This window comes from Periplaneta americana, chromosome 2 (genome assembly GCF_040183065.1).
Source record: "Periplaneta americana isolate PAMFEO1 chromosome 2, P.americana_PAMFEO1_priV1, whole genome shotgun sequence".
NCBI classification, from domain to species: domain Eukaryota; kingdom Metazoa; phylum Arthropoda; class Insecta; order Blattodea; family Blattidae; genus Periplaneta; species Periplaneta americana.
Genome location: NC_091118.1, coordinates 145,761,016 through 145,786,851, shown reverse-complemented (window position 1 = coordinate 145,786,851; position 25,836 = coordinate 145,761,016). Strand labels below are relative to the sequence as shown.

Here is a 25,836-nt window from a genome sequence, read left to right as displayed (position 1 = left end):
TCTTGCAACATGGCACTCAGTTGGACAATGGAAGTTGGCCGCATCTCCCGAGACCTCAATCACCGGTCCAATTCGCTCCAAAGATGCTCAATGTGATTGAGATCAGGACTCTGTGCAGGCCAGTCCAACATTATTGTCTGCATACCACTGCATAGTAGCCGCCGAAACATGGCATATATCACGTAAAATCTTGGGTGCCCAATTACTTTTTGGTAGATAGTGTACATCTTGATTACACAACTTTTAACACTATATCACTTAGGGAATATTTATTATATGTCTTTCTCGTGTTAAATTTTACGTCTTTCTCGTGTTAAATGTTACTGTACCTGGTTAACATGTTTCGGCCTGCTATTGAACTTCTTCAGAACTGGTTGTTGTTGTTGATCTTCACACATTACACTACACAAACACCCCCCCTCAGGGAACAAAACAAAATGCGCCAAGACCAACAACAACCAATTCTGAAGAAAGCCAATAGCAGGGTGAAACATGTTAACCAAGTACAGTAAAATTTAACATGAGAAAGACATAATACTTATTCCAAATTCTAAAATCTTCTTAGACCATTTTGATTCATCCATTCTAGCTGTGTGTCCACACCAAATTAATTGTTACTTCTCTCTATTTCATCTATGACAAATCTGCTTCAATAATTTATCTTAGTGCTTTATTTTGTACTCTATCCATTATTAACCTTCTACAATATCTTCTAAAAATCCGTCTCATTAGACAGAACCTTCTACTTTTCCTTCTTTTTTACCTCCCATATTTCTGCTCCAAGTTTTGAGAAAACTTTCATATAGAAAGTGGAACGCACGTCCCTGTCTTCAAATCATAATTTTCGCCGCGTGTAAAATTCCCGACCACTATTCGTTTTAATTATTCTTTGAAATCTTCGATGAGATGCAACAATGCCAATTTAAATTAAAAGAATGTTAACGGATTTGCCTCTACAGTAGAGTCTCTGTTATCCATGGTAATAAATGGGGTCGATTGAACGGTTAATTGAAAAAATCGGATAATCCGTACCTTGAAGGATTTCCATAAATTATGTGCATACTACAGATTATAGTAATTTCCTCCGTGGTCTTTTGTTTTAATACAGTAGTGGCAAAAAAAACCGGACCGACCCTTGTAGCTGATTTCAGAACCTTGTTGACTCCAGAGCACGATAGACTGGTAACTAAGACTTTCGTGGTTCGAAACTTTTTTTGTTCCTTATTCAAATTTATTTCCAGTACTTTTCGATTGCTGGTAAAATTCATGTTTTGGGAATAACAAGTTAATTAAGTAGTAAAATATCGCTGCAACCGAAAAGTATTGGGAATAAATTTGAATAAGGAACAAATAAAAGTTTCCTTCCCAGGCAGGATTCGAACCACGAAAGACTTAGTTACTAGTCTATCGTGCTCTGAGTGAACAAGACTCTGAAATCAGCTACAAGGGTCAGTCCGGTTTTTTTGCCACTACTGTACACTAATTAAAAGTCTCGTTGCCAGCGACGGCTTTTTAAGGGTCAAAGAAACTCTTTATGATGGTTGTCTGTGGAAAGGTACGAATAATGGAAGTTGTAGATTTACATAGACTACTTTAGACATTTTATACTTGTATTTTATTCAATCGCATAAATTTGTAACTTCAATCTCGCATTCTGATGCGAGATGACCCACAGTTTCTCTTGTCCCAAACCACTCAATTATTTGCAATCTTTTCATAGCATAACACGTTTTCTTTTGACACCCGCGGAGAACATTTTGCATAGATGTTAGACAGTATGGCCACTCGAACAGTAGATCATAATGCGTAAGAGTGAAGGTTTGTAATAACACTCTAATATAATATAATATAATATAATATAATATAATATAATATAATATAATATAATATAATATAATATAATATAATATAATATAATATAATATAATATAATATAATCTATACTAATAATAAATCTGTAGCCAAAATTTTCCTGGTAATTTTCGATTTTCCAAAAAATAATTGGTGTTAACATGTATAATTAACCATCCTGAAACCGAAAATCGCTTTTTTTTTTTTAATTTTTGTTTGTACTGTATGTCTGTCTGTCTGTCTGGATGTTTGTTACATTTTCACGCCATAATGGCTGAACCGATTTATATGAAAATTGGAATAAATTAGATTTTAGGGTATATGGCATTCAAAATACTTTATTTAAAAGGAGGGTTATAAGGGGGCCTGAATTAAATAAATCAAAATATCTCGCTTATTATTGATTTTCATGAAAAACAGTACACAACAAAAGCTTCTTTAAAAATAATTTCTGATAAGTTTTATTCTATACAACATTTTGATAGGACTGATATTTAATGAGATAAATGAGTTTCAAAATTACAATAACAACGCCATCTACGGCGCTGTACTGAAATAAAAAAAATGATTTCGTCTATAAGGGGCCTTGGACAACAACAATCGAAAGCTATTAAACATAGCCTAAGAGAAGGTTTCTGTGTTTGTATGAAGTAATATCGGAAGCTAATGAATTGTTTAATTATTATTTCACCATTGGAAAGTGTAGTTTCTCTAGATGGACATAATTCTACAATGTTATTACAGTAACTTCTGAAACATATAGCAAGTAATATAAAGTATACACATTAAAACTAAATGATATGTCAATCTTCATGAAACTATGGTTGCTTGTAATAACAATTAAGAAACATGTTAAAGGAATTGTCATTGCACCAAATGATAGCTCTCTGGACCAAGATGACCGCATTGTAATTATTTAAATACAATTTAAATTAAGTAACATATTAAACGATTTATCCTTCTATCAAACACGAATGTTCCCTGGATCAAACGTCCTATTTTAATTATGTAATTACTTTATATTTATTTCTAAAAGGTGCAGCGGAGAGCACGGGTACGGCTAGTATAATATAATATAATATAATATAATATAATATAATATAATATAATATAATATAATATAATATAATATAATATAATATAATATAATATAATATAATATAATGTAATATATAATATAATGTAATGTAATATAATATATAATATAATGTAATATAATATAATATAATATAATATAATATAATATAATATAATATAATATAATAAATGTGCAGTACCTCGTATTTTTTCTGCAGCAAAGAAAAATACAAGAGAAAGACAGTCGGATAATCCTCCAAACGAATAATAAGTTAACGGATAATCGGGGTTCTACTGTATTTAATATAGGTGTCCATATACGCAATTTACGGAATCACGAATTATGCGATACGTCCTGAGCTTTATCTACATATAATGCATAATGATGTTACACATTATCAGGTGCCTGACAGACTTGTAACGATTCCACACGCCTGAATTATTCATACATTGTTATATTGATTGCTATATAAGAAGTGAAGGCCGAATTAGCGATCCAGTCCGGAGTTGGGTTCAGTGGAGTGACAGAAGAATATCAGCAAAATGACGGTGGCTACCGACGTGGTAACGGAGCCCTCCTCCATATTGGCAACCAATACCTTTTTCGTTCTTCTTTTACCTGCAGTGATCCTGTACATTGTCTACTGGAAAATACAGAGAAGAAGATTTGTGGAATTAGGAGAATCACTCCCTGGACCCAGCGGATACCCGATTATAGGAAATGCGTTGGACTTTCTTGGAACTTCCAATGGTGAGTTCGGTGTTACCTGAAAGTAATTGGATGTACCAGTAAGTGTGCTAGTAGACTTTGAAAACGGCTTAATGTGAACACGTGGATTTGTGTACTAAAGAGCAACGAGGCTAATAAAATACATACGATATAACAAGAAATGCGAAACAAGGTACGGGAAAGTCGCAAGTATCATAGGCTATACAAACAATAGAACTTGTGTTCAATTTCTGTTTACTGCATGCAGATGAAGATGCTATATGCATATTGCTAGGACTGTATTACAAAGTTGTAGAATTTTCTGCAGTTTTGTTTCAGTAAGAATTATATCCGATATTTCAGGAAAACTTGAGTAATTATGTTAATTTTAACAAAAAGTGAGATATAGCGTGTGTCTTAAATGTAAATAAAATCAAATTCTTTACATATTTTAAAATCTATTATATTATCCTCTCATTTCTTATTTTCATACTTCGTTTATTTTACTTTTATTTCCAGAACTCCTCCTTCATTAAGTTATATGTGGAAGGGGCCCATTTTTCCGAAAACATTCTACCGAATGCCAAAGTTCCAAACGCTATTTAATTCCGAATTCCATTTTTCCGAAGTCACTTCTTCGAATGCTATTATTTTCAGTTCCGAATTCCATTTTCCCGAATACGATTTTCCGAAGTCAATTTTTCGAATGCTATTATTTTCTGTTCCGAATACGATTTCGAAAATATGACAATTTTTACGAAATACAAAAGATTTATTTCGGAAAATATGATAATTTTTACAGAATGCAAAAGATATATTTCAGACATGTAATTGCATAAGTGTCTTTACAGGTTGAATTGATGTCCAAGTGTGCGAAGATAGTCTATGCGCCTCTTCTGGTCATCTTTGTACGTTTGGTACTGTGCTACAATTCCCGCATTCCTCGCCTGCAGATTCGTCCACTGTTTTTTGTCTCCCCTGGTACAGCACGATCATAAGAAATTTTTGGATCATGCATCGATGTCTCTTTCCTCCTTCTGGAATTCAGACAAAATTGTGTAGAATTGGGATGATGTTTACCAACAACCACTTGAAAGCGATTGTGAAAAGCTTCACTTACATTGTTCGTCCGATGCTTTTTACGTATTGTTGCTTCATGTTGATTGCAATGGACAACGGGATATCATCCTCCTCGAGTGAGAAAAATCCCAATAACTAACCAACCAACTATTCGAAAATTTGGTTTCGGAATAATTACATTCGGAAATTTTATTTCAGATTTTTGCATTTCGGAAGAAAGTAGCTACATTGGGAAAAATAAATTGTAATACTGAATTCGGAAAAAATGTCCCTGAATGGTTATGTGTTTGTCTCTTAAAACATCATCAATACGTTATTTTTGTTCAAATTTTATACGAAGGGAATTCCTATTTATATGAAACAGATCTATTTTAAATTACTATTTATGATTTAGATTTCAATTTTTTTTTTATTTTCATTCATGAGCACCTTCTCCTAATAACAGAAAGAATTAAAGTATAAGCGATGATGATGACGATGATGATGATGATGACGACGACGATAATTATAATATAATGTAAACATCACACACAAACATTTTTTTTTGCTGTAGAAAAAAACTTTTTCAAAATTTTGAAAAAATATAAAAATATCCAATTATAGCTATTCATGGTAGAGAAATGAAGATGAAGGATATATATCGGATGCTTACAATACAAAAGGAAGACTTGCAGCTAACATAGTGGTTAAACAATTAAATTAACCGCACATATCTCGCCCTAGTGAGAGTTTGTCTTCGTTCCATTTTGTCTTTCTATACGAACACCCCATCGCAGAAATGAAAATTGTTCGCTATTTGTAGTAGATAACGGAGTTAATGGAAGAACCAACCCTTCTAAAATGTTTTATTTGCAGTAGAATTATAACCCTCATGGGCTTTATATAAATCTTTCTTCACTATTAAAATTTCATAAGAATATTCGACATTTGAAGTCTTCAAGCTTCCATGATTCTATACTTAAAATCATTTCCTTCGTTGTGTTCACTGTTAATTGTGATTATATTATTTACGAGATGCGATTGTATTTCTATTCAAATATTACTTTATCGGTATATTTCTGATTTCCCATAAAATTACTTCTTTACTTGTAATAACAAATTTAATAATATTAAACCTTGAAGTATTACGTAAACAAGTTAATAATTTTGTGTTTATGTATAGTTTCATGTAATATTTAAATATTTTTCAGATATTGTATGGAAAATTCTAGACATTGTTGAATTTGTAATAGAAAACTGAAACTAATTTAAAGAAAAGTGTATTATTTTGGAACAAGTATCTTAAAATGGAGCAAAAAGAAATACAGAAAATAAATAATTACCTAAAATTATATTTTTCAATCAGATATAACTTATAATATGCAATCTAAAGTTAAATTATTATATTTGTTATTATTTTACAATAATTGTTTCCCAAAATATTTAAATAAAGAATTATGTAGGCCAAATATATTAGGTTAGTGCATAAGTTCATAGCTTTTTTCATAAGTTTATTAAACAAATCAGATACACATAAGAGAGAAGTTAATTATAAACAATATATTCTCCTTCATTATTTACAATAGTCTGCCAACGCTGGAGTAGTTTTTCAATTCCACATCTATAGAAATCGCGTGGTTTTGAGTTAAAGAAATCGTCAAACCATGTTCGAAGCGCATTTTCATCCGGGATAAGGAAGTTCCTTGAAGGTTGTTCAATAGAGAGTGGAAAAGGTGAAAATCTGAGGGCGCAAGATCACGTAAATAAGTTAGGTGCGGAATGACTTCCCAACCCAACACCTGGATAGTGTTTTGTGTCAGGTTAGCAGAGGTAGGACCGGCGTTATCGTGGAGTAGCATCACTTCATGCAGTTTTGTTGGTCGTTTTTCTTGGATTGCGTGTGCAAGACGTCTCAATTGGTGGCAATAAATGTCAGTAGTGATGGTTACACCTGTGGGAAGCAGTTCCACCAGATGCATAACATCTTTTGTCGATGGGTACGGGGAGTTGCCTTTTTGTTCGGGCTCAACCATTCTTTCTTTTCCTTATGTTAGCATAAAAACACAATTTCTCGTCGCCAGTAACGATATTGGATAGGAATGTTCGATATTGTTCACGAGCCAATCGATGACGAGCAAGCAAAGATGCACATATGGCCACCCGCTGATTTTTGTGGTTTTGGCTTAGAGCATGCGGTACCCATGCACCTAATTTTTTAACCTTGTCCACTGAATGCAAATGTCTCACCGATGGTGGATTGGTCACTGTTCATCACATTTGCCAGTTCTCGGTTACACTGATGTGAATCATTGTGGATTGATGTGTTTAAAGGGTCTTCATCAAATCCTGAAGGTCTTCCTGAACGTGGAGTGTCACTAATGTCAAAACGACCCTCGTTAAAACGAGAAAACCATTTTCATGCCGTGCTCCCTCCGATAGCATTGACCCCATGCATGGCGCAAATGTTTCTGGCTACCTCCGCTGCTTTCGCCCCTCTATAGGCCTAGAACTCAAAAAGAAGAATATGTCGGAAATGTTCCACTTTCTCCGCTTGACACTCCATTTTCTAGCGTCCACGGCTCCACTCACTATCTGAAAAATTGAAAACTTCAATATGTAAACTCAAGCACAACAATTAAACTTCAAATAAAAAATGACAATCGATAAATAAACCCATAGCAACCGGAGTACCAACACGCGAAACAAAAACGCTATGAACTTATGCACCATGTGAAATAATATTATTAAGTTGTACACATTACGAGCCTTACCAACACTTAATCTTTCAATTTTCTCTTCAGAGGTCACTGAACGCTTCATTCGTTATGCTATGAAGTACAAACGCACCGTTAGAGCTTGGATTTTCCAGAAACTACTAGTATTCATCTCAGATCCTAGAGATATTGAGGTAAGAATGAGTTTTTCGAAATTATTCGACGGAACTAATTATATTATTAATAATATTATTGTTATTACTACATTGTTGTTAATACTATATTATTATTATTATTATTATTATTATTATTATTATTATTATTATTATTATTATTATTATTATTATTATGCAAGATTAAGTATTATACATTCCACCATATTTATGACAGAATAAAACAAATAAAATATTAAAATGAAATATCGAACTCTAATAAGTTCAACAAATAATTTATCCTATTTTGAGTTCATTTTTCAAAGGTTCCAATAAGACAAGTAATAAATTCAAAGAGAATGCTGTTCAATCATGTCTTATATTTAATGCGAATTATGCAATTATAAATTTACATTGTATTTTAAAAATGTTAACGTTTTCGCCATTCTAGTGTGGCATCTTCAGTCTATGGCGAATCCTTGGCATCAACACCTTTGATTGATTACCCCCTTTGATTTGATTACCTGGTTGGGTTTTTCCGAGGTTTCCCCCACCGAAAAGGCAAATGCCGGGTAATATTTTGGCGAATCCTCGGACCTCATTTCATCTCACTACATCTCGCCAAAATGTAAAAAAAAATTGTACAACATTGTAAAAATTGTAGAAAATTACTAAATTGTAAAACTATAAAAATTTGTAAAAATTGTAATTGTAATATTGTAAAATGTTGACATGTTCCACATCTTAAAGCTTCATTGCTCATGTAAGATCTATGGAATAAAATAAATGAATGAATGAATGAATGAATAATACTATTCCAAAACTTGCCCTTTATTTTTCAGATTATCCTGGGCAGCAGTGTACATCTTGACAAATCTGAGGAATACCGATTCTTTAAGCCATGGCTCGGAGAAGGACTTCTTATCAGCTCAGGTTAGAATCAGATGGATTTAATATAGTATATTGGGAACAGAAATTCTGTTTTATTGAGGCTATTTTTCAGTATCTGCAGGGAACATTTCTGGACATAATATTTCTCGTCTTATTAGAACGTGTATTTTTGTAATATTTTAGCGACAGATTTTTCACTAGAAGTTCCATACTTTCCATTCTACAAAAACCACACCCTGTTATGTTCTCTCTTCGATTTATCTCTTCTAGTTGAATTCTGATATATCTCCCCTTTTCCTCCCAAGGTCAGTTCACGTTTACACCTGTTATACATTAAAAAATTGGTTATTCAGTTGAATTTTCGTAATTTGTGTTGGCAACAAATTATACATTAAAATTTTCACAATTTCTATTCTACAAAAAGTCACACACAATTTTCTGATAATCTTCAGTCCAAACAGGAGTTGTTATTTTTCATAATAAAATTGTTTTAAAGAAGCACAGGATACCGCTAAAAAAACAAAGTAAATTCTGTAACACTTTAATAATGAATTTAACTAAGATAGATTCGGACTTAAAAATACGTTTACAGTTGTTACACTTTCAGAAATTGGGTATTCATCCTGAATTTTCGTAAAGTGTTTTGGCAAGAAATTGCACGTCAGAAGCTCCATAATTTCCATTTCACATAAGTCACACCAGATTACATTCCATCTTCGTTTTATCCGGTCCAATTGATTTTTAAAATAGAATTCTTATCTATTCCTCTTCAGATAGTTCGTAGAATAATACGCTAGCATTCTGCCTTAAGCTGTCAGAAAATCATTTTAATATCATTACCTAGGTACAACACAAGATACAATTAAAACTTGATTTAACTCTACACCAGTCTACTACAGAGTTTATAAATTATTTATCCAAGTTGATATTAATGAAGATATATTATATTCTATTATTTCGAGCCTTTTGATCTATATTCCGAGGTACTCTATTTATTACTTTAGAATAAAATTACACATGTCAAATGTATATTGTTCTGTTCATTTAGACCACAATATTTCTTAAATATCCGTTTGTTCTATTTCAGGCCAGAAATGGAAGACCCATCGCAAGCTGATAGCTCCCACATTCCACTTGAACGTGCTGAAGTCTTTCGTTGACCTGTTTAATGCAAACAGCCGTGCTGTTTGTGAGAAAATGTATAAAGAGAACAGCAAACCATTTGACTGCCATGACTACATGAGTGAATGTACAGTGGAAATTCTGTTGGGTAAGTCATTTTACGTTTTGACTTTACAGTGACACTAAAGTAATAATGTCTTGTTCGTTACAGTAAGATATAGGTCTAATCTGTATTAATCACTCTATTATAATGAATTGCATAATGTAAGAAAAGAGGATAATGTACAATGAAACCTTCTAAAACTCATCAGGTAGAAACCATTCTTGTAACGTCATACACAGATTAGATACTGTGAAGAAAATATTAAATACAAATTATCAGGTTTGAATACGAAACGCAGAGCACAAAAACAGCTCTAAATAGCTTAACACTTATATTTCAATAATATTTTAACTGAATTAGGCCTACTATTATCAGAGATGATTGGGGAATTCTTCATTAGTTTTCAAACATAACATACAGTTATGCAAATCTAGCTTTCAGGTAAAGCTCTCTGTGAAGCAGACTTGAATAAATGACATACAATTCATAGTACACACTTATTTTTAAAGTGTGGCCACTTATATTTAAATTGTGGCGTACACGTTACCAATCTATACCGCACTATCGTATAATATGTGACGTGTCTGACTTGTCTTCGTTAAAGCAAATAAGGAAAATTGCTTAAGTACTAGCATCAAATAATACACTCTGTATTTAAAATCTATTTTTTGTTTCTTGCAGTTTGGCAGCTATGTTTTTGTATGTTTTTCACAATTTTTGTCTGTGTAGGAAAGGATATTTGAAAGGGAATTTTGAATTGGTGTACAAGAGTTCCAATTAGCTGAATATGAGTGCAATAATATTACATAAAATAAGAAATGGGAAAATGCGTTGAACATAATGTACATTTAGGAAGATGAAAATTGTAAAATAATTAAAGAAAAATATTGAAAAAGCTGTTAATGGGAGTAAGTAATAAAAAAAATAATGAATTGAAATAAGTTAAATTTAAAAATCTTCTGGAAAAACAACACATTTGTATATTAGGTATTATTATTATTATTATTATTATTATTATTATTATTATTATTATTATTATTATTATTATTATTATTATTGTTGTTGTTGTTGTTGTTATTGACTTTATAAAAAACTCACATATTCTATTTCTCATTTGTCCATATTCCTATACAGTATACTCTCCTAGAGGTAAATGCCTGCTGCTTGATGTTATCATTCATCTTCTACAATTTCTTAGATAATAAAAGTATGGAAATTCAACATCCTTGCACAGTTTATAAGTAATGTTTAGTCCTACCTACTTATTATGTATTTCCTCTGTATTTTCCAAGTCGTTTCCCGCTTATCTTTACTTTGAGTATTATGTGTGAAAATCTCAACTTCTTCATTCTAGAAACTGCAATGGGTGTGAACAAAAAGACGCAAGAAAGTGGATATGACTACGCCATGGCTGTGATGAAGTAGGTATATTTAACGTAATTAAGGAAAGCATGACTGAATTAGAAGGTATACATATATACAAAACTGGTTAAATTAGATAATACATGAATTTTTTTCAGAGAAATTAATAACCTACACAATAAAATATAAATAATTGGTCTTGGTTTTATAGTTTTCATATGCTCCCTTTTACGACGTTTTCCATTCAAGAAGAGAGTTAACGTGAACAAAATAGGTTTGCGATTAGAAAAAAACCCTCAAAAATCATTATGCCGATTTACTCAGCTGGTAAGGCATGTTTAAAACTTGCCACAAAATTGTTAAAATTGTACAAAACTCGTGAAGTCCAACAGGATTTGCTCTAGGATAAATAAAATCATCCAACAAGAAATATGCAGCGTAAGTCATAATGAAAACACAAAAATTGTCCGGGAATGTGCTGAAGAGATTTGAAGCATGCATGAATGTAGTAACAGAAGAAATTCTAGCTTTTACAATAATAGGGTGAGGAGTTTTTGGTTTGAATTTATCTTGCCGCAAATTACGATTATAGTTTGGAAGGAGCTCTAGATCTTCTGTTGAGAGGCAGCGTTTCGTCTCGTCCACTCTGTAGTAAAATATACCACAAAAAAATATGGCAACATATAATCGTCTCACATGAGAATATCTGTTTATAAATATGTTCATCAACATAACATGATGACAGCGGCATAGCCATTTTTCTGCTTCACTGATATAGTGGCGAACTTTAAGGTATTTAGGAGAAAATTTACAACAGGGATCTGCATTCTGAAATACGCATTATTACTTCTAGTCTTAAAGACGAATTGATGGAAAATTCGCAGTAAAAAGTATATTGTGATCTCTAATCTACCGTTATTACAACTTTCTGTAATATTGTTAAAAAGGTGCGTAGCATTAATAAGTGGAATTCTTTGTTCTGTACATATAACAGTTAACCAAGAAGTATAGATTTCTATAATTATATTTGTTACTTAGAGAAAGGTTTTATTTTTATGCAAGTAAGTAAGCTCTACTGAAAACGAACAATATTGCGTTGGCGCAAAGGAATAACAAGTGCAGTGCAAAAATGATTTGTCTTCTACGTACTTATTTGTCCTTTGAGACAATGTTTACATGAATAAGTACAATAATAATATTTTTAATGCCTAGTAGTACTTTATTTCAAGGTGGTGGCAACGATTTAAGCCGGATCAGGTCTAATCTTTGTATGAAGATAATGATATTATTTTATTTAATGAGGGTTTCAAAGATAGAAGTTAATCAACATCGAAACTTCAACGTGGGCTAGAAATAACGGACAAATTTTGCCTGATGAGCTGCATCAGGGAAAGTGTTCATTTACATAATGTAATTCTACAACGCAAGACCCTAATTTTTAATTCCCTCCCAAATGTTGTTTGAACCTCGGATGCAATTGCTAGATTGGTAACTACTTCGAGGACGACGATTTCCGAACGTGAACACATGATGTGACTTCTATGATTCTTTATAACTAGTTTATTCAGTGCATACATTTTATCTTTCCACGCTCGTGGAAGTAGGGTGGAAGAGACAATACACCGCGCAGCTGCCCACAAGCTGCCCGCACTCAGAGCTCGGTTATGAGTCTAGAACACGTGAGATAAACCGCGGAACGGGCAGTCTTTTACAATCTGAAATTATTGTGAAAGTGCTAAAAAAAAATCTATCTTTTCTAAGATGGTTTTGAAATTGCGGAAAGATAAACTGTATGCACTATATTAAAGATCTAGCCAGTTAAAGTAAAAAAAAAAGGCATTACCGTTACTGTATTGTTTGCGTGAGTGCATAGATCATTAGTTATTGGAAATGTTGTAGTACTGAGTATCATATTATTTTATTGTGTATTGCTTATCATTTTATTGTGTATTGTTTATATTGTGTATACCACTGCCACCGGGTGCTTGCCCACTTGCAGTGTAAATAAATACATACATCACCAATGGAGCTGAAGAATTACAGCAAAATTACTTCCTTAGGAGCTATTTTTAACTGCGAGTTCTTCATAACAAAATATTAATTTAGTTTCATGCTACTTAAAACTCCATATTTCCAGGATGTGCAATATCCTTCACTTGAGACAATCAAAGATTTGGCTTCGTCCAGATTGGCTCTTCGGTCTCACAAAGTACGGAAAGCAACAAGACAATCTTCTGGGTATCATTCATGGCCTAACCAAGAAGGCAAGTAGCGACATTTTCTATAAAGTATATTATAAAATATTTCACACCACCTTTTGTTAAAAATCTTCGGACAACTTTCGGTTATTCTCATGATCATAATCATTGCTGTCGTCATCATCATCGTCATCATCATCATCATCATCATCATCATCATCATCATCATCATCATCATCATCATCTCCAAATATCAAAGCCCTGCGTTACAATGTTATGTCAGGGTAACTATACGCAGTTGATTAACAATACACTGAAACATAATGGTTCATAATCTAATACATAAAAGTGAATGTAGTATGTATATGTATATGTATATGTATGTATGTATGTATGTATGTATGTATGTATGTATGTATGTATGTATGTATGTTCTCTATACAAATCTACACACTTTGACCGATATTTATTAAAGTTTGCATAACAAGCCTTCATATCCAGGAGAAAAACATAGGCTACTGCACATTAAAATTGAACAGTTCTACAATGCTGTCTCTCAAAATATTGAATTTACTTTAATACACGGCTGTGTTCATTTGTTGACAAAACAAAAGAATAATACTCAATGTCAACAACAGACATAGGCTACATCGTTCATCTATGCCTTGGGGAGTAACTCGCTCCTTGATGATGACCTTGTGGATGTGCAGGAAGGGAGGGGTATAAGTGCAAATATTTTTAGAGATAATCGAGTATAGCATACTGAACCACATTATATAAAAAAATTCTCAATCTTCGAAGTTACTTTTAGACATAAAAATATCATGTTTTTAGGTTAGTTAATAGGTACTTACAGGCGATTTGTTTTCTCTATGAACGCTTGAATAGTTACACGGAAGTCTAAGTTTGTGGGGATTGTCTATCGTCTAGGCTTACCATGTGGTGTAACAGATAATCAAATAATTTAACGTGCATCTTTTTACATTAACACATGCTGTTAAATTCATGATTTATTTTATACTATAATATGTTCGAATTTCTAACACAGCCTACATTTTTATTCTCATAAATATAGTAGATTGCAATGAAGCAAAATAATTTAAAGTAATGTTATCTAACTTATCAAGATAAAAAGGCTTTATATAAACGATACAGCATTCACATCTACACTATTACAAAATGATTAAAATACATTCACATTTAAAAATTGTTATTGAAATAAAAGAAACATACAAAATAAAATAATCTCTCATTTTTAACAAAAGTTAATATTGGTAAGCAGCAAACTTTTTTATTTTTCATTTTAAATGAGGGTCAAAGCGAGAGAAATGTTGAGAAAGAATGAAAATTAGTTTTAAAAATGGTTGCTATTCAAAATCCTTACCAGTTTCATTGTTACGGCTAGTTAAACAAAGGGTAGTTTCCTTTGGCGGACGTCAGTATGCAGAGTGGCTAAACTGTTGCCTGTTAGAACTGCGGATTCTCATAGAAACCATCGCGGTGATTTAAAATTTGTTTTCGAAATGTTTCCATTGCCTAAATTTTTCGAGTTAATCGTAAGTTTTGAAATGTAATAAAAATAATTCTGTTACATAAATAACATTCATTTCATATATTATTATTTATATTTCTATTTATTATAGTCTTATATTTTATTAATATTTTTTCTAAATCTCCCAAAGGAACTACTTTATTAATTAAACCCATTTTGAAGGCTTCTTCTGCAGCTGATTAAACACTAATATGACATACTTTGAAATTCAGAAAAATGAAAAGAATATCACAGAAGTCTTTATATTTGTAATTGGTATTACTGTCACCATTATTATTATTATTATTATTATTATTATTATTATTATTACTATTATTATTATGTGGACTAAAGCTGTCTTGTTTCATTTTCCTACCCCAGCACAAGAGCCATTCCACTTCAAACTATCAAGATTTCGTATTGCTATCTCCATTTTTTATTTTTCTATTTTTCGGGCATATTTTTTCTAGTAATGTAATTTCGGCAGATATTAAATTACGAAAATTTCGAAAAACCGTTTGTACCAATTCTTGGAATATATCTATCTCCGGTTCTTATCATATTACTCGTATTTAGTCTTGGGCTCAGATGAAAGGTAAAAATCCCAGTGAAATAATGAAATATTCTACAGATCAGGATTTGTGGCTTGTCCACTTTTTTCACTGGACTCCCTCAATAATTTCAGAATATTTTTAGGTATTGACATTATAAACGAACATGCTGAGTATTTATTAATTATATAAAATATGTGTCTAAGGCCATAGTCTGTCGCCATCTGCACCAATTTATTATCGTTTCTAAACAGAGGCGATTAGATTCGTATGAATTGACCGAAGCACAGTTGTAGGAAAAAAAAAGACTTTTGAAATGCTCTAATAATAACATTGTATACTGTTCAATAAAATGTAATTTAATATTTTCATTTAGCATTTCATCTATTTATTAGGAAAAGAGTTATGTTAAACACAAATAATTAATGTTTTCTCCGTCTCACTATACGTATAATAATTTCAGGTCATTAAGAGGAAGAAGGAGGAAATCAAAAAGGGAAATAAGAAATACATCGACTCCTCCGTTTCGGTAGAAGACAAAAATGTGCTAACAGCTAACAAAGGATTGAGGGATGATCTAGATGAGCAGGATGAGAATGATGTCGGTATGTAAAACAATTGCTCTAATCTAAATATTAAGCATAATTTCACTTACCGTAATGTGATATTTAAACAGACACTAACAATTGTTATATTGATGAGTAATCAATATGTTTCTAGTTTCATAATTTATATTATTATAATTAATTAAATATGCAAGCTAAAATCAAGTTACCAAATATATACCGGAAGATTTTGGGGTGGTTATCAAGTAATATTTAGCCTAGTTTTTGTCTGAATTTAACTGAATATAACGAAACATGCAAAAGAAATTTGAACAATTTGATAGTGAACTGAAATTTTTTCCAAGCCTCAGTCTTCAATAGTATATCTTAAACATTTCAAGATAAAATTTCAATATACATCGCATCCATGGCTTAGAGCACAAATATTTTGTCCACTTTTCTAACTATGGGAAACCTTGAAAGCAATGTTTCCTGTTGCATATATCTTATGGAAATAATGCAGCAAAATCTAATTGCTATATTAATAATTCCCCATACAATACAATATAATACCTGTGCAGCACGAAGATTTAGCCTCGTACTATCAGTATATCACCATATTTCAATTTTTACTAAAAATAGATATACAACATCTGTGCTTCAAGCCATCGAATGTTCAGTACAATATTAATCACATGTACTAGATCTATTATGAATACATTAGATCATACTGAAACAAAGAGTAATTAAATATTTCACTTGTAGGCCAGAAGAAGCGAATGGCTTTCTTGGATCTCATGATTGAAACTTCACAAGATGGTGTTGTGCTTACTGATGACGAAATTAAGGAAGAGGTTGACACAATTATGTTTGAGGTAACTTATCATACATTTGAAGTAATTCTGTGCCAAAATAGCATTGTATGATACATTTCAATAAACTTCTTTAACATATATTACAATAAGAGAGGAATATTAGAGATATGGAAACAGTTACCCAAAATGATTGAGGTAAAAGAAAGGTTGCTATTGTGCCACGTGCAATTCTTAAAAGTCTGATTAAATCTAAAAAAATAATGGTTTATAACTGAGAAGAGTTACGTAACCTCTGCAAAATTTTCTCATGTGATACCGTAATAGGAAATTAAGGTCCTTTTTTGAAGTATACTTAGAATAAAATTATACTTTCTAAATGCTAAAATATAGTGCATACATTTTATCTTTCCAAGCTCGCATGTGGAGGACAGCTGCGCTAAGCACTGCTGCTTCCACTGTACTTCCCGCGAGGTGCATACATTTTATCTTTCCACGCTCGCATGTGGAGGACAGCTGCGCTAAGCACTGCTGCTTCCACTGTACTTCCCGCGAGGTGGAAGGATAAAATGTATGCACTGTATTTTTACATGAAATAGTAAATTTGAAAATTTTCATATACTTTACGATTTCATTGCCCTCTGTCGGACATAATAACTGCTAGAGCTAGATTATCGAGGCGAAGTAAGGATTATGTTTCTATTTTTTTTTTTTCAGAAAATAGCTGATAATTAAATATTAAACATTGATTATTGCAGGGTCACGACACAACTGCTGCTGGCAGCAGCTTTTTCCTTTGTATGATGGGTATCCACCAAAAATACCAGGTGAGTATACATCAGAAATAGGTTAAGACACAAGTTAAGTGTTCTACATACTCGTATATTGAATATCTAAGGGTATTTACATTCATGGTAAAATAATATACTTAGTTTTTATAAATCACTTTCTTGTTATGCAGCCGTTTATGACAAAGTAGCATGATTATTTTCAATTTCAGCACGAAATATAGTCAAATTAAATATAAACTCCAATTCAAAAATATATATTCTTTGTCCTCTTCGTCTGTGCTTTGTACTTTTAGGTATTTATTTGTCCGGCTTGCGGGTTTACGTAATAAGAAAACACGTACTTCAAAGTAACCATAATTTAATGAAAAAGAACTGATGTCTGATACAGAAACTCTTGAATTTTATGTTATATTCAAACATTTTCGATATGTGCACTCCCAGTGACACGGCAGATGTCCAGCCTGTAATCGACCTTCATTCTCCATCTAGGTGTAGAGTAGCATCATGTTTAGGCCGCAAATTAATTGTATGATTGCTTTGATTATTGTTACCATTGTTGCCTTTGACATGGGAGGACACGGTATGGTATTTTCATAAAATGCTACAGATACCATACCCTCGGTATATATCAGAATTATCAATCGGAATCTCCTACAACAAAATTCATAAATGTTTTTTTTTTAACTAATGGCTGGCATTTGACTTCCATCATTCACTCAAGCGTCCCCATCTACAGGGCGACGCGCCGAAACTTGTAGTTCTTTCAGTCGCCAAGAAGGTGTTGCCTTTGGTACACTATGGGAGGAGAACTACGTGACACAATATGATGATTGTGGCGATTAATGTAGCAATGGTGGAATGCCGGTATGGGAAACGGGAGTCACCCCGCGACAACTTACCAACAACGTCTTTGACAAGTATAAATTTCAATTGAACTCGCCAGGATTCAAACCTGAGTTACCAGCATAGAAAGCCGATGCTCTAGCTGTTCGGCTAAAGGTGCGCTTAGTTATAAATGATTATACACAGCACACGGCGTATTGTGCTTCATAATATGTTCCTTTTCGTCCAAGACGTCGAAGTTTCTATTGGGTTTAGTGGAAAACTGGTTTGTCATCATTCTACATACTTCTTTTAATATACAATTTGAAAACATACAACCCGAATCACTCAAGTGAAGTGGGTAGGCATTAGATACACATACACACATTTGAAGACATAGCGGTAACAACGCATCATGTCACATGTCTTTGGTGTTGAGATAATCCCCGATATTACAAGGACATGAAGCATCTTCCCCTAGGCGGCTAACTTTCATAGCTGCTTTTCGTACGACTGGGTTTGTTTTTCTGTTTCGTGTTTTAGGCACGTGATAATATTCAATGCTAAGTAACTAGATGACAGTATCGGCTTCTTTTTCACCGAAAGTGGTCATGAAGCGTTTTACCCGGTGTCTTCATTTTTAATTAATTTCTTATGGCTTCAATTCTTATTCGATTTTCTCTTGTGCAGTTCTTTTCTTTTCTTTAATCTCTACATCTTGTGCAGACACCTTTCTTAACTCATATATGACACTGCACTTTCATCAGTCGTTCTTATATTCAGCAGGAATTGATCAGTGTTCATCAGAACAGTTATTAAATTCACAGATGAAATTCATTGGCGCTCATCCGATTTTTCAGATTCTAATGCCGATAAATATGATTAGTTGCTGATGCAAGGTTTATGATTGGTTACCTCACGTAGCTTTTAGTAGATGACTTCAGGTTACAGAGGCACGTTAACGAGGATGATATAAAATAGTGTTAAATATTATTGAACGTGGATTATGTCCTTGTAAAAAGTTATTCTGTTCGTAGAATCAGAAACTATTTGTGAAAACGTAGGCAATAAACATTTAATTTAATTAAAAGGAGAAAAGGACTTTTCCTGCGTCATAGCTAAGTGGTCTAAGGCGTCATGCTTTGAAATAGTGTTACGGAATAAGCGCTGTTTCGAGACCTCATGAGCAAGCTTCGGTCCTGGGCACAGAAACGCATGAAGTTCAGAACGCACGGACGATAGTGTTCTGTTGGTTGAGTGGAGCGGGAGATGAAGACCGCCGATACTTCGTGTCTCAACATGTAAACAGTCCGCCACAGTATATATTTCACCCTGTACAGATGCAGTATATACAGTACATTCCTAGTGTAAATAATAAATGACTACCATTAAAGTATTAACGTGAGTTGTAACCTTCAATCAGGTGTCCCTACGCCGAAGTCTGTTACACGTACCGCAGCCAAGCAGCAATTGGCCTACACACAACGGTAAAGCACATTACGGACCCACCTGTTGCAGTCGGGTGACTGCACACGGGGCATGACGTCATTTATACTCCGTGTACTCTAAACCTCATACTGGTTACTCTGTGTCCCTAGGCCGAAGCCTGCTCATGAGTAAAAAGAAATTAATGGTATTTCGGCCATTGTATGGGACCGGTGCCTACTTCAGCATCGTGATTAATTTAGGGAGCTAAAAATGAGTAGCGAAATCTGGTTTCGTAAGCCACTGTAACGGCTGGGGGGATTATCGTGCTTACCACACTTCACACATTTAGCATTAACAAGTCACGTTACGAAAATATGGTCTTCAAATACCATTTTTGGTTGTCCAGGTTTTCATTCGAATTTAGTGAAAATGAAATGTAAAACCTTAATCATATCCTCATTCTATAAAAAATGTATCCAGTGCAAAGAAATCATTAGTTAATGTGTGGTCGTAAGTAGAGCTTTCGTGGATGGAACATACAGCGGAATTAGAAATGTGTCCTATTTTGTACTTATATCTTTGAGTATGGACCCAACTTTCACTGTGATATACATGGTATAAATTATTGTAACGTTAGCACCGCTATGGCATTCTTGCTTCTGCATTACAACTTATGTATTTTCATATAGGTTTGTCTTGTCTTTATATTTTCCCAAATTCATATTCCATCTTCCTAGTAATTAATAATAAAGAACCTTGTTATAGACTAAGAATTTTTATTTTACTAGTATTGCTTCTTATTATATTTTTATAAGAAATTTTAATTTCATGGTTTTTACTATAGATAATTCAAATAGCATAAAATTCATCCCTAATCACCTTCATTGTTCTGTATTACTGTTTCGTCTGTATAAAGTAAAATATATAAAAGTATGAGACATTTCTTTAAAGCATTGAAGGTGAACATAAGCTAACTTAAGCAATGACTTTTATGGAGTTTATCTTTTTATATATAACTTAACGGTTAATAAAGAAATTCTAACGTAATAAAATAAAAAAGTTAACAAACACAAATATCACATTATAAGAATGTATGTTAAATAAACACATTCTTCTGAAATTTTAGGAAATGTGTTACCAAGAAATGCAAAATATATTCGGTGATTCTGACCGGCCAGCAACCTTTGCTGACACATTGGAAATGAAGTTACTTGAAAGATGCCTACTGGAGACTCTTCGTATGTACCCTCCAGTACCCATCATTGCCAGAAAATTACAGGAGGATATCAGACTAGGTAAGATAAGATTTGTCTTCATCCTATAGAAGAAAAGTTTAAAATAGATAACTGGCGTAGCTCAGACGATAGCGAATTGGACTCTAGAACTGAAGCTAGACTCGGGCGCGGGTTTGAATTTCGTTTGGACTGATTAACATGGTTGGATATTTTCCGAGGTTTTCCCCTAATGGTGGCGTGGAAGAGAAGGCCTGATGACCTTAACACCACCAGAATAAATAAATTTAATATTATTATTATTATTATTATTATTATTATTATTATTATTATTATTCCAAATGTGAATGTCAGGTAACTCAAAGGTGAATGTTAAACAATCCAAATGCAAACGCCAGATAATTCAAAGGCGAATCCTTGCACTCGTCTCGCCAAATATCCTCTTATCATCACCAAAACCGCCGACAACACAAGAGGATTTCAGCCTGCCGTGCGTTAGGATCAGAAAAAAGAAATACTTGCAATAAAATGGCAACACTGTACTTAAAGAGTCTGTATAGCTTATAGTGACGTGAAAATGGATTGTCATCATACAGTTCGTCATGCTTTCGCCGAGTGTTGACCTCACGTTTTGCTAATCGAAAAATCAGGACTTCCTGCTACGCGTGAATGTTTCTGTCGTATTCTTTAAAATTCGGAGCATTCATTTCCCACAACAAAAAGTCTGTCTCAGTAATTTGTAAATTATATAATATTATTTTTTAATTATATTGCAACCGCCCTTTGATTATAATATATTCTTCCAGAAGGTGATATATGAACTCCCCTTGTGTAAGGAATAGACTCGTTCACATTGTTCAATTTATCGGAAATGACGCAAGCATTCCAATGGCAACTGAAGTCGAATTTCTGTTACACAAAATCCTTTAATTTTTTCTAATAGCATACGTCGAATATAGGCTTCACATTACAAAAAATAAGTGGAACCAATAGTAATCGATGTTCTGGGAATTACATCCAGAAATGAACAGAATAGTTAACGGAGTAGCAGACAAGTAGTAAACATTTGACGATTAATTTTTGCAAAAATTATAATGAATATGGCTCCAAGCTTTTCAAAGAATTTTACAGACTCCAAGAATTTAATTTTTAACGGACGAAGAGGTTAAGAACGATGGTTTGCAATTTTTATTATTATTATTACTATTATTATTATTATTATTATTATTATTATTATTATTATTATTATTATTACTATTAGACCTTAAATGCATTTTAGAAGTGTATCCTGTGTGTTACGAAAAATTCTGTATATAGGCCTATTTATATATTATGGTGTACTAGTAGGCGTAATAATAATAATAATAATAATAATAATAATTCATATTCATATTACGTACTACACCAGGGCTGGGCACGGGAGCGAATCCAGACTCTACACGGGGACGCTTAATATTCATTCATCCGTAACAGCATCAAAGCTGCGCGGTGTTCGGCGGGGAAGAAAGGAGTTGAAGAGAAGTCATATGGCTCCCCGTGAGAGAGTAGAATTCGCTCTTGGTGCTCAGCCCTGTACTACACAACAGTTCCACTTGTTGAATTGGTATACGTAAGAATTACAATTACAGCAGAATCCTTATGCTTATCTTCCTGCAATAATTCGTTTCTTCATTAAGATAAGTTTTCAGATTATCATTCCATTCTTTTTTACTCTATCTAACTCCTTTTGTAGTTGAAATATTGCCCCCAGTTAATGCACAACATGGCTCGATGCCTTTCGTACGTCATGGTTATTCGACACCAGCTCCCTTTAATTTTGATGCTTTTGGGGCTTGATATTTTACCTTTTTCTCAGTAAGTACATTCAATTTATTTTCAGTGTTTTTGTGTATATATTCTAGTTTCTGGGAAATAATATGATTAAGCCTGTAGATTCTATAATAAAATAAACTTCAAACCACAGCAGTACATACTATTGTTTATAGAAAAAAACTGCGAAGAATGTTACGAAAGATTACTTTCTTGTATTCTGTATTTATTAACAGTTTCAAGTGACCACATTGTACCAAAGGGAAGCACAATTATTGTTGCGACTTTGAGAACTCACCGTTCAGAGGAACACTGGGAAAATCCTGATGTATTCAACCCTGACAACCATCTTCCGGAGAAAGCAGCAGAGAGACACTTCTATTCCTTTATTCCATTTAGTGCCGGTCCTAGGAGTTGTGTTGGTAAGTGAAATAACGACAGCATCTTATAGTGAACTGTAAACGTATCATAGCAAATGGAACGCTTATTCAAAAATAAGATTGTGTGGGAGTAAGACGAAAAAATGTAATGTGATAAAGTATCCATGTTTGTCTTTGTGTTTCCCCGATAATTTTTTTAACCATTGCTTCAGCTGTAATTTAATTGTTAATTTTTCCGATTAAGTTCGTAAATGTAAGAGAGATGAGGAAATTGATAAAACTTTCCTTAGAGCAGACATCGCCAAACCACATTTTTTGCGTGCCATGCGCTGCTGTGCAGAGTAGTCGCGATGAGGAAAAAGTCATGCTTTTCATTTCAGTGGTGTAACGAGTAAGAATAATGCAAGGCGAAATGTATGTTTGGATAAATATCTACACTTCAATTCTGATTTATTGAATAAATTTCCCCATACTCCACTTAACTTTAAAAAGAAAAGGTAATAAAATGAAAGAAATATAATATTATTATTTAAATTCTAATCGAAATATCCTACTGGATATATTAGTGAGGATGTGCCTCATCTATAATAGCAGAAAATGATAGCTTTAAAATTTATATTTTATGCGTTTAAGAGCTTATACTAAGTAACGTAGGGACAAAAGATTATGATTCTCCACATTATTTTTATTTAATCTTAAAAGGGATAATTTTATTGGAAAATTCCTCATAGATTGGCCATTGTATTCACTATGATCCTATGAAGAAACAAAATCATATTAATACTGATTTATTTGTAACATTTTCGTTTTTAAGTTTTTTGTTTTTGTTTAGGATTTCTTACAGCTTTAATTTTATTTTTGTGGCTTCCATTTTGTTGTGATGTGACCTTCACATTAATGTACAGTAACTTAACTTCGATATACCGTATTTACTCGAATCTAATGCGCCATCGAATCTAATACGCACCTCAATTTTTAAAGGCTTGAAATTAAAAAAAAATGTTTACTGACGAATGTGATGCGCAGCGTTTGAAACTTGCTTCATACGATATCCTTCGCTTTTTGTCTTCAATCTTCTGATCAAGTACAACTTACTTTTTGAAGTTTTTACCAGTATTAACAATAATGCCTAGAAGAATACGAAAGCGCTCGAAGTAAGAAACATTGAGGAACGACGAGCAACGGGATAACCCGAACAGAGCCGAAGCACACGCAGAACGAAAAGCAGAATATTCGAGTGAGCATACGAATCTAGTGCGCCATAGATTCTAATGCGCACCCCGATTTTGGAGGCTAGATTCAGCTGAAAAAGTGCGCATTAGATTGGAGTAAATACGGTACTTACTTCCTCATTTTGTCTCACGATTATCGTTAATTGTTTCACAGATATATTGAATTCTCTTCATTGTATTATTTTACCTGATTAATGAATATGATACTTATGTTTCAAAACGTATTTTCAATATTTTCCTTTCAGGGCGAAAGTATGCTCTCCTGAAGCTTAAGATCTTACTATCAACAATCCTTAGGAACTTCAAAGTCTACTCCCAAGTTGGAGAAGAAGACTTCCGCCTCCAGGGAGACATCATTCTAAAGAGGGCTGATGGTTTCATGATCAGACTGGAGCCACGTAGAAAGACTCTCTTAACTACCTCCTAAGCACGAAATGTTCAATTTTTTCCTTCATCAAATATTGTACCAATATTTTTATTTTGACTGGGTGATAAATATGACGCTCTTGCAGAGAAGTCTTAATACGTCTTTGACAACTAATTTATGTGATATGAAGGGAGGCTACTTATATGTACTATTTATTCAGAGGCATATATTAGATGTGTTGGTCACGCTTATGTATTATCTATCCTACTAACCCTTTCATTCACGAATGTACTGTTTTATCTGCTCTTCGAAAATGCAGCTCTTGAAATGTGAAGTGAAAGACAGAAAATGTAAAAACAAGGTTATTTAATTTTTGAGCATGTATACGATATGTAATAAAGTTTTACTATTACTTCTGAATTTATTCATAAATGAGCAATTCTAAATGCAATCTGACTGAAAAGATGCGAGTGTCATGATTAATTCGTGAATTTAAGTTACTTATATTAAGATTTCATGTGAATTAAATATGATATCCATTTACACATTTAGCGGTGGAAATGCTTTTCAAGAGAAAAGTCAATTTCATGAAATATGGAAAGAAATTTATAGTAAATTGGAAAATTTTAGTTACCTGTAGTCTACTTTCATGTTTTCAAAATAAGCCTATTGCATTTTTAATTTAAGAATACGTTCCAATTTCTGCAGAATTTAAATTCTCTTATCGTATAACAACAGGTGTATGCCTGGAAACAGGTTTCGCTTAGTATGGTGCCGTGTGAAAAGTGACATGGACAAGTAACAGCCCGCTTAGCGGTGATTTATCACGTCGAGATTCAGTAATGAAATCTTACGACTTATAAATTACATTAGAGGTGTAATTTATTGGCTTACCCCATAATAAGTACTACTGAAACTGTCGACCATCCTCTCCAATGCAAATTTATATATATTTTTCAATTATTTCTAGACAGATGCTGGATTTTGTCTCTATCGATAGAACTGAACTACGAACACATGGCCCGTTTCATTCAATTTATAATTAACTGCTGTCTTATAAGGCTTTAGTTTGAACAATTTCGTCGCTTTCCAAGCTGA

General features: G+C 33.1%; 1 protein-coding gene across 1 annotated transcript; it reads left to right on the top strand.

Moving 5' to 3' along the window:
* The first annotated feature begins 3,412 nt into the window (after positions 1-3,412).
* LOC138694646 (cytochrome P450 4g15-like) lies at positions 3,413-25,150 on the top strand. The gene is made up of 12 exons (XM_069818582.1): positions 3,413-3,679; positions 7,498-7,604; positions 8,405-8,495; positions 9,541-9,723; positions 11,033-11,099; positions 13,178-13,304; positions 15,784-15,925; positions 16,631-16,740; positions 17,436-17,504; positions 20,845-21,013; positions 22,996-23,181; positions 24,617-25,150. Exons 1-12 carry the CDS (start codon positions 3,472-3,474, stop codon positions 24,796-24,798), a joined length of 1,641 nt encoding a protein of 546 aa, XP_069674683.1. The 5' UTR covers positions 3,413-3,471; the 3' UTR covers positions 24,799-25,150.
* The last annotated feature ends 686 nt before the right edge of the window (positions 25,151-25,836 follow it).